Source organism: Euphorbia lathyris, chromosome 1 (assembly GCF_963576675.1).
Source record: "Euphorbia lathyris chromosome 1, ddEupLath1.1, whole genome shotgun sequence".
NCBI classification, from domain to species: domain Eukaryota; kingdom Viridiplantae; phylum Streptophyta; class Magnoliopsida; order Malpighiales; family Euphorbiaceae; genus Euphorbia; species Euphorbia lathyris.
In genome coordinates, this window is record NC_088910.1 from 45,563,897 (window position 1) to 45,574,870 (window position 10,974).

Below are 10,974 nucleotides of genomic sequence, written 5' to 3' on the forward strand. Positions count from 1 at the left end.
ATATAAAATATTTACTATATTATTAGCACAATTACAAACAACATAGTAAAATGTACAAAAATATTTATTATGAAGTATAAAATAAAATGTAAATGATATTCATAATTATCAGACCTAGGTCGGATATTCGGCTAGCCTGCATCCAATGGACCATATTTGGATTAAAAAAAAAAAATTGACATCAAGCTCAATCCTGTCACGATAGAAATAGCCATACCCAACCGTTCTACTAATATTAATTATTTAATTTATATTTTTATATAATAGATTTTTTTAGGTACTAATTTTATTTTTTAGTATTAAAAATATACATTCATTTTTAATTCAACATATTTGGATTGAGTTTGATATTTGATTTTTAAAACCAAACTCGTCTAAATTAACATTGGACTATCTGGGTTTAGTACATTTAAAAACCCGCTGAGCGTGATCCAACCCGAACCATGAAAATATCTAGTAATTATAATTAATTATTTACTTAGTGATAATAAATAATAAAAATAATAAACTTCAACCGTGAAAAGACATCATTGACTCATTGTCCATTTTTCCAGAACTACAAAAGCTAACTGATGCAAAATTATATTAATATCTTTTCATACATGTTTGAAATTAGTATACTGATGAATTAACACGGTTTGGATTTTCTCTCTGTGGGCTAAAAAAAGCAAAAGTATCGTTACTGGTTTTTCTGTTCAATATGGCTTTTGATGAGTAAATTCTCCTTTTCATTACAGTAGTAAGAACCACTTCTGTTAAAAGACTAGTGTTCAGATGCTGGTAATGGTTCCACACCAGTTGCTAGAGCGCCACGTCCATTCTCAATAGCTTCCACGTCTTCCACGTCGCCATCTACATCACTGCCAGGTCCTGCATTTCCCACACGGACAGGCCAAAGCAAACCCTGTAATCTCAACAGATAGCTCTGGCTGGAAGGTTGGGATCTCATGTAACGGGTGGTCGTTACAACCGTTGTTGCAGAAGGCTGTTCAGGATCACGAATATTGGACAAGGCACTAAGGTCAAGGTTCGGGAAAACTGAGCAACGACATCGTGGACATTTCACATTCAGCCGAAGCCACTCATCTATGCATCCTACGTGAAAATTATGTGCACAAGGCAAACCGCGGACCTGCAGTATCACTCATCAGAACCTTTGCATTACATCAGTAGTGATACATAAAACTGAAACTTATTATTCATGCTCCTTGTTGCAAACTAATAATCTTTTATGGCTCTGCCAATGCCATAAATTACGAATTTTGACACGATTTTTTTTCTGCAAATTATTCCAGAATGAATAGTTCCACCTACAAGTTTAACTCGTTGGCCTTTGACAATTTTACAAACTAAAGTAGTCAAAAGAAATGGAATACATACCTCATTCCCTTCATGGAACTCTTCTAGGCAGATGGGACATTCGCTGCAATCAGTAGGAACAGCCTTGAGCCTGAACTTTGGGAGTTCCTGAATGAGTGCCTCTACGGCGTCTCTCTACCAAAAACAAAATAAAGACGGCCATCAAAACAATATAACCGATAAAAGACTTCGTGAATATTTTTAAAATATGCCACAAAAATATAATAAAAAGAACTAAAAGTACATGATAAGTATAATTACGGATAGCAAAAATGAACAAATACTAATGTTTGCCAGAATAAGCAGAACCAATAACATAACTCAAGAGAAAGCAGACACAGCTACAGAGACCTACATTTAATTGCTTTCTAATAGGTATCTCTGGGAAAAACGTCCCCATTTTCTATAGAATATTAAATATGATTTGCTTTACCCCTCATGCAAATCTACGTTTTGAGCCCGTTTACTTTTTCTAACACTAGTCCAAGGCCCGAACCTATTGAACTAACACTACATGGTAGCTTTGAATACCAGTAATGAGAATCTGACACATGGACTTCAAAACCTGTAGTATTAGTACCACACTTTACAGGGGATGCACGAATGTACATCAACGCACTCAAAAGTGAACGAATCCTGCCCGATAATGGCAAGCACTCACCTGAGTAGGAGTCAAATAGAGTCCAGGGTGGTAAGCTGCAGTATCTTGACCCATGCCCCTCATTTCTTGACCTGCAGCTTCAAATGCCCAATTTGGCACCCGGATCATGTCGACGAAAACCTAGATTATCATATGAATAATACATAAAACCACAACAAAAGAGGCAATAAACTTCAACTATTCCAAAGCATGAAATGTTACCCCGTATTCTGAAACAGGAATCCCCTGCTGAGCACGCAAAAGATGTGCTTCCCTCCGTGTCAGCCACTGTAAAAGAACTCAAAGAACAAGGATGAGAAGTGATTACAACAAGAAACAAACACAAGCCATACTTTTGAATCGGCAGGGTGAAAATACAGATGTAAAGATAATGAAAATTTAGAAACAGCAATGTATGACTATCACTGCTCTCATAGAGCAAGATACTAATCAAGTCCAATAAACACCATGAGATAGAGAAGGTCTTGCGCTAACCTTTCCTATAGACTGCACGGCAAGGCCAAGTAGTCCACAGTAGCTGAAAAGCAACCAAATAAGGAAGCCCCATTTCTGACCTTCTTCTGGCAACTGCAAGAAGCCAAAAGTAAAATATCCTTCATTAAGAATGCCCTCACTGATGACTCACTCTCGATAAATGAGTAGTAAACAAAGAACTTTACACAATTTCTTGCAGTTTTGAACCATAGTGTGCCAATTATAGTCCAAGCCCAAAGAAATGGATACAGAAGCAGGGATAGAATTGAAAGAACCACTATTCTTCCACAAAATCGGGCATATCGCTGCTGCCACCCAAAATCCCTAGAAGCATTTACAATGAAGGAAACAATAAAGGAACTTAATACAAGATTCAATCATCTAAATTACAAAGCGCTTTAAAATACTTTCAATTGGTATTAACCTGCCCTATTAAACCATCTATGTAATAAGAGAGAGAAAATAGAGTATAATGAATAGTAGTACTATATTAGAAAAGGAATTTCCAATTGAAAAGGGAGGAAAACGGCAAAAATACTTGATTGCGATTCTGAGAGGTAACAGAAATCATGCCATGCAATAATCTTAGAGCGTTTCACAAACTCTGATTTCCAGGATACGAAAGAACAAGAATTGTTCTATATCATAATACATTTATACAACTACACGCTCCCTCACTCCAAAGCACTTCAAAAGTCTAAAATTGAGGCAACAACAATTCAGAAGTGGTGAATCGTCTCTAGTGAAAAAAAATGATGATACTGAATATAAGATAAAAAGGACTTACAAACCCATTCCAGCAGCAAGTCCGTTATCTATGAACATCAACAGGCGAAAAACAAAAACAGTCATATAATCGACCTGAAAGTAAAGGCAGACATGAGTTGCTCGTCAGCGTAGTGCAAATCCAAAGAAAACACAATCGCTCAAATAATTCCATAGGTAAGATAGGGCGAGACTCACCACAATCCATATGTGTAAAGGGTATATACAAAGATGATATCTTTCCCAATTGATTGCAACAATGATTCTAAGTATGGCAGTTAAGGAAATAAATACACAAAAATCACCTTCAATTTGTCCTTAATGAAGCAGATATCTAATACATAATCATGATTAAATTTCAGGAAATGAGAAGAAACCCAAACAAATCCGCACAGAATAACGGCATAAGCGATCTTGCTCCCTTGACTAACAAAATAAAGGTAATGTGATACAGCAACAGTTTTTTCAGCCATAAAAGAAGTAATTGCAGATTAAAGACTGAAAATGAAATCACAAACATGCTAAATCGAAATACTATAGAAACATAAAATTAGTCTAAACGCTAAACCCCCTAAAGCTACAAGAAGATTAATTAAAGCGTTCGACACTACCAAGAAACAAGAAATGTGTATACGGAAAAAGCCAAATCAGCCTGAGTGTACAAAAAGGATACACACTGGTTGCCAGCATCGACAAGAAGAACCCATCATACCTGCAGCAACCCATTTCCACATAAGGAAGAAGAAGATGATGATGAAGAAGAAACAAATTGGAGCAATCTGATGTACAGAGATGGAAGTAAAGAACAATAAAAATAAAGAAGAAGAAGAAGTAGGAGCTGACCACTTGAAATCGAAGCCTCTGAGTGCCATAATCGTAAAACCCTAAAAGACTGAGACCAAGCACTGAAACCACATTTGACAACATAAAAATGCTCCGAATCCGAACCGATGCACCGAGAAGAATCCGAATCTTCCTGATATTGAATTACTGAAATTGAGAGGGAAAAAAGGAGAAATTTATGTTACGAATAGAAGGAAGCTTTTGTTTGAAGCATAGAAAGAAGAGAGACAGAGATGGAGTGAAACAGTAGAAAAGGATGATAGGTGGGGGCTGAAACAGACGTTTCTGGACGGCAGTTTTTGTGCCGTTAACAGATGGCGTTAAGTGATCAATGCATTAAGAAAAGGGTAAATAATTTATTAGTCCCTAGTTTTTACATAACACGGTTTAGTTCATCTATTTTTGAAAAACACATTTTAATGTCTCTATTTTTTACCAATATTAATCTTATGGTCATTTTATCTATTTTTTTTATATTTTTAATCGAACGTATCTTAGTTTTACTATATTACTCTGTTATTTTATATATGTCTATTTATGCTAAAATATAACAGTTACAAGTCTAAAAAAACTAGATAAAATGACCAAAGGGTTAATATTGACAAAAGATAGAGATCTTAAAATGTGTTTTTCAAAATAGGATGACTAAACAGTGTGTTAAGTAAAAACTAGGGGACTAATAAATTATTTACCCTTTAAAAAAAGGTAAATGTATCCTGAGATCCCTAATCTTTAATTTTGTGGTTTATTAAGCTTTAATTTTTGGGGTAATTACTAATCTAACCCAATGAAGAACCCCACTTTACATATCTAACCCACCTTCCTTTCATTTTACCAAATTAGACAAATAAACCCATTTTGGACAAAACTACCCTTATTTTAGTTTGAAGGTTCATCTCCTACCTCCCGCTCCTTCCACTTCCACTTCCTCACCTGACCTTTCCCATTCAACTTCATTGTGGTTCATCTTCTTCATTTTCAGTTCGTTTCAACTGCATTTTACGTTTTGAACTCATCACTATATATAATCCGGGTTGTTCTTCTCTACATTTTCATTTTCATTTTCTCCTACCTCGACATTTTCATCTCCGGTTTCTTTCTTCCCTGCGAAGCGCGACTGTGATGGCAAGAAAACGGAAGGCGACGGCGACGGCGGCGGCGGCAAGCGAAGAGGAAGGACGGACAAAGCATAAGGTAAGCATGCATCATCTTCTTCCCTGTTACCGCCATTAATGGATTAAATGCGCTCGAATGCGCTCGAATGCGCTCATATGTTAACTGTATGTAGATATGGTCGCATTTGTTACCTAAATGCGCTCAAATGCGACAAGGTATAATAGGCGAACATAGTGTCGCATTTGTTACCTAAATGCGACACATACGACGAGCCATTCCATTAAACTGTCGCATTTATTACCTAAATGCGCTCAAATGCGACATTATACACCATGAAACATTGTCGCATTTGAGCGCATTCACAGACGAATGCGACATGATTGTAAGCCTTATACATAGAATATGTCAGTTTTGTTAGAGAATTTAATGTGTGTATGTTTAAAATTGTTACAGCATGATCCCAGTGAATCTAAAAAGAGAAAACATAGTTCCATTTTCAAATATCCCAAGGCGGTTAATTCGGATGCTCAAGTAACAGTCAGGTTTAATATGGATTCTGGGGTCATGATAAAGAAGTATTTGAGTGAAAAGCAGCTAGAAATGTATAGGAAAACATGTTTTGGTCAATATTTGGATATGAAAGTTGCTAGTTTCTCTGCTGGAATAGTGCATCATGTCCTATCACGGGAGATTAAACATAAAGAAAGTAAACACAGGGAGATGTGGTTCAGGGTGAGGGGAGTTGATATGCGGTTTGGAGATTGGGAGTTTGGCCTGATAAGTGGTTTAAGGTTTGGGGTAAACATTGGGGAATTCATGGAAAGAATGTATGAATTAGAGATGTCGCATAGGTTGCGAAATAAGTACTTCAAGAAATACGAGACAATAACGACAATTCACTTCTTTGAAGTTTTGAAAAGTGTACAATGGAAGAAGAAGGATGCGACCGACCGATTTAACCAAGATGCTGTGATGATTGCCATGTTGTACTTTGTGCATGGCAATGTATTGGATAATGCTAACGAGAGGCATGCAAAGGATTGGGTTTTGGATCTTGCAGATTATCCAAGCCTGTTTAATGAGTTTCCATGGGGGACGTTGGCTTGGGAGGAGACGTATAGGTTCTTGGACTGGGCCATTAGCAAAAGACTGAAGCAATTAGAGGCAAATGCAGCGGGAAATAGGAAACGTGTGCCATATCAACTTATTGGATTTGCACATGTATTCCAGGTATAGTTCCAACCCGAGGTGGAGGCACAGTTAGAGGTAAAGGAGCAGGACGTGGAAAAGGAGAAGGACGTGGAACAAAAGTAGTACGTGGAAAAGGTAAACGGGTTGCTAAGGTTAGCAAGTATTTGAATTCGCCGTGGACCGATCCATTAAAGTACACCGATCCAGTAGCATTATATGGTGGCCATATCAAGTCCGGATTTGAGGAAAGACCAGTCATTTGTAATGTTGATGATCAGCGCCACCGAATAGATGCATGTTTGATAGAAGAGCTGGAATCGTGGATCAACGGGCCTGAATCAACTCAGGGAATACGTTTGAAAGGTTTAGAAATATACAGTTTGGATGCAAAAATTTTCAATACACTTCGGGATGTGGGGACGTATATCTGGAATGAGGTAACCTTAATCTTATATCATATTCATTTGTAAGTATGTGACTTTTACTGTATTAAATGTTTGCATAATCTTATTGTAGCATATCAATGGTTGGCTGTATTTACTTAGACGACAGTCAGTACAAACTGATGTGGCTGCAGAATGGACCACTGTTGATACTGACTTTGTTGGATGTATGTGCCAAGCCATGTTTGTGAATGGGTTCAATGAACCGGGGTGGGATAGTGAAGACTATTTCGTACGAAGAGTAAAAGGTGATGCAGATAATTTTGTACGCCCTTGGCACACAGTGAAGAGAGTGTTTATTCCGATAAATTACAAGCAAGAGCACTGGATCCTAGGAGTGTTCGAGTTGGGGAATATGCACTTATATATATATGACAGTCTTGTATCAAACATGTCGGAGCAACCTTTGGATGCGGTTCTCCAAACACCCTTGCAAGTCATTGTTAGAGTAATGGAATTGAGTGGCTATTTCGTAGATGGACGGGAAAATGTACGACGGATGATCACTTGGAGCAGAGTTACAGGGGTGCCACAACAAATGTCCGGCTCAAATGACTGTGGCGTTTGGACTTGCATAAACGCACAATTCTTAAGTGGATTACATGATCTCCCGCATGACGACTCTTATGTATATCCATACAATTCTACGGATGGCGCTTTCTTTCGTTTACGACTTACGGTTGAGTTGTTTCATGGACGTTTGTTAGACTTCAAATGATATTGTACTCTGATTCATGATGTTGTTATATATGTAATATTTATGCACAATTTGTTATAAACCCTGTCGCATTTGAAAGGAATGCGCTCAAATGCGACGTCAAGTATTCACAATGAATTTCCTGAGTCGCATTTGAGCGCATTCAACGCACAAATGCGACTAGGATTCTTCTAAACCCTGTCGCATTTGAATGGAATGCGCTCAAATGCGACGCGAAGTATTCACAATGAACGATTCCTCCGGGGAACCACTTTGTGCTTCCAATGCCCAGTGTCTTGCTCTCCAAGCTTGCATATAAGAAAGATTGACGGAAAAATCTCGTTCAAAATCAAAAACAATATCCTTTGGTCGATGCACCCGATTTTCCAAATCAAACCTGCTTCGGAGTAGTATCCCTGCAACACGTTTCCCCGCTTGCCTATGGTGCGGACATATCTGATCTCTCCCACAAGCATGCATGTCCATACCATCTATTCTTGAAAGCCTGAACAAATTGGAACCTGGAATGACGATCCCTCTAGCCCTCCAATTGCATTTGCCCACATCCTTACATTTCACCTCAAACAAAGACTTGTTTGATTTGTAAACCTTCCATTCAAACTTATTTTCAATTGCATATTTTCCAAGTGAATCTTGCAATTCAACTTTGTTTGAAAATATATCATTGACCCTCAAAGCAGTACCTCTGTTTGATTGTTTAGGTGCAATCATATTCACGGGCGCATCGCATGGCTTTGGACACCATCGAAATGGATCAGTCATCCTTTTCATTCTATCTTCATCGCCATCCTCATATGGGATACGTTGGACGCATTTAGATTGCTTAACTGTTTCGTGAACACTTTTAACAGGAATTTCATTCTGAGTGGTATCTTCATTCTCCACATTATCACCATTATCGTAACAATAATCATTATCATAATGCTCATCATAATGATCGTGATTATCATTATTCATATAATCATCGATGCCATTTCCACAATCGTTGTCATCCTTACCATGTATAGGAGCATCCAGTTCGATGGTGGGATCATTACTTACTACTTCCGTTGGTTTGCTTTGACCAACATGTCCATCCTTGTTAGGTCGCAATGTTGAAGCTTGTATTGTTCGCATGTTTAGAGTAGCATACAATGGAATCAAATCGGTCGGATTCATTCGGCAGTACTCTATGAATCCCATGACATCTCCATCGTCATCAATATCTGCTATCCCACCACGCAGTTTATTTGGACCATATGTCGCCTGCATTGACATTTGGAGATCATACGAGGTTGAGTCAACGCGGAGTGCACCATAAACTTTTTCTTTCAACTTTTGCAAGTCAATATCTATTGGCAAAACCAACAACTTCGCTTTACCACCCACGTATGTCATCACTTTTCCTTCTGTAGTCCACTGTCCGTTCCAAGATAAAAAACACGTACACCTCTCTTTGGTTGACATACTTCTACATTTAGTAAAATGGACACGTGATCAAAACATAATAAATCCAATTCATATGTAAATGAAGCTCAAATGCGACATGATACACCAAAATGCGACTCAAATGCGACAAGCTATACTAAAATGCGACTGCCAAATGCGACATGGTACATCAAATGCGACCGCCAAATGCGACCGCAAATGCGACATGGATATGAATGCGACAATCTATATATTAGTCCTTGTCGCATTTTATTATCTGTGTCGCATTTGACCACCGAATGCGACAGATCGGGAGACAATGGCGGAATCGAAAAATGTCAAGATTCAAACAAATGTATTCGAAAACCAACTGTGTATTTCTAGTAATATGTATGAAAAATGAGGGAATGGTACTTACATGAACTTGAATGGGGTATGGATATCTTTAGATCTTGGGTTGAGTTGATAAATTTTTCTGTGAGAATGTGAAAATAAATGAAAGGGAAAGAGGAGATGGTTGTTATATGAGAATAATGGTAGTTTTGTCCAAAATGGGTTTATTTGTCTAATTTGGTAAAATGAAAGGAAGGTGGGTTAGATATGTAAAATGAGGTTCTTCATTGGGCTAGATTAGTAATTATCCCTTAATTTTTTTATTTGGACACATCCGCAACATTTATTTTTCATCATATTAAGACCTAATATACCAAATTAGTTACTTTCTTTTATTGATAATTTTTATAAGATGATGGATTCGAACACACAACGTCACACCTCTGAAACCAAAGGTATACCAACTGAGTTATGCTCATTTGATTCAAATTAGTTAGTTATGAACATCTAATTCAGTTAAAAATGTATTATGTATTTAATCTATGTCTGAGATTATATTTTATACATTTTGAAATAATATTTTTTTTATAGATTGTAAAAAAATTTCTATAGTCACATTACACATAAAAAAAATTGTTCTCAAACGATGAAAAATAGGAAGTGTAAAATAAATAACACTCAGTTAAACGAATTTTAAATTCAAATTCGACTTTTTGTGTCATCAGGAGCTTAATGTGGTAAAAAAAATAAAGGCCTTATATGTCAGCAGGTACTCCAACTTGTCCAAAATAGTATATTGGCTCCCTGAACTTTAAGAAGGTCTTATTAGATCCTTCAACTTGCTTAATATGTAATGTTTAAACACAAAATGTCTCTATTCCTTCAGATGATTACTGTTTGTGTTTCACGCGTGGTGACGTGGAAAAATAGCATGACATGTTGTTTTTCTACGGGATAGTCGATCCATCAATGGTAAAAAACCTAATTTCTGAAAATTGATATATCATCCCTCTATCTATTCTCTCAATCCATGGAGTTAACCCTAATCCATGTAATCGATCACTCTTAAACGGTGAGGGAATCAGTAATGGTGAGTAAGTGACCCTGATTTAAGTAAAAAGAGATTAACTTAGATTTTGAACATCTGATTTTGAACGTCTGATATAAGGAGAAGGAACTAGAAGGTTACTGTGTTGATAGAAAATTGTCAACAAGAGGTACAGTTGGTAAGTCTATTTTCTCTATTTTATTCGAGTTGCAAGAGTATTTTTGCTATAATGTTTAAAAGTAAGGGCAATTTTATTCTTTAGGAAATTGAAAACATGTGGGATCAGATAGCTTGTCTGCATTCTGTACCTCTCTTTTTGGTAGTGAAAATAGTATTTATCTCTGACATAATGTTAAAGTATATTGTCTTTACCTCCTTATTATAATGTTAAAGTTATTTTCATTGCTTCATTCTGCGAGATTCTCATAGCATATGTGTTTTTATTTGCTTTTCAGTGGAAAACATGGATGAATCATTATTCAGTATTAGGTGGCATCACGGAGGGAATGTAAAATAAAATGGAGGGTGTATAAATTACATTGGGGGGTAGTTGTGAGGTTTTAGGTAATTATGATTCCGACAAACTTTCTCGAATAGATCTTCTTTGGATTATTAG

The 10,974-nt window shown here is 36.9% G+C and overlaps 1 protein-coding gene across 1 annotated transcript; it reads right to left on the minus strand.

The window, feature by feature from the left end:
* Positions 1-561: 561 nt before the first annotated feature.
* Positions 562-4,326, minus strand: LOC136230819 (E3 ubiquitin-protein ligase SIS3). The gene is made up of 10 exons (XM_066020003.1): positions 4,103-4,326; positions 3,933-3,971; positions 3,458-3,524; positions 3,282-3,355; positions 2,680-2,818; positions 2,495-2,587; positions 2,222-2,287; positions 2,021-2,140; positions 1,381-1,494; positions 562-1,132 (listed from the first exon to the last, which is right to left on the minus strand). The coding sequence occupies exons 1-10, from the start codon at positions 4,129-4,131 to the stop codon at positions 764-766; spliced, it is 1,110 nt and encodes a 369-aa protein (XP_065876075.1). The 5' UTR covers positions 4,132-4,326; the 3' UTR covers positions 562-763.
* Positions 4,327-10,974: the final 6,648 nt, after the last annotated feature.

Coding starts and splice junctions, on each gene's coding strand:
- LOC136230819 (XM_066020003.1), bottom strand. CDS start 4,131: ATGGCACTCAGAGGCTTCGATTTCAAGTG. Junction 3,525..3,932: donor TCGATGCTGGCAACCAGTGT/GTATCCTTTTTG, acceptor TGCCATACTTAG/AATCATTGTTGCAATCAATT. Junction 1,133..1,380: donor AGTTCCATGAAGGGAATGAG/GTATGTATTCCA, acceptor GTGATACTGCAG/GTCCGCGGTTTGCCTTGTGC.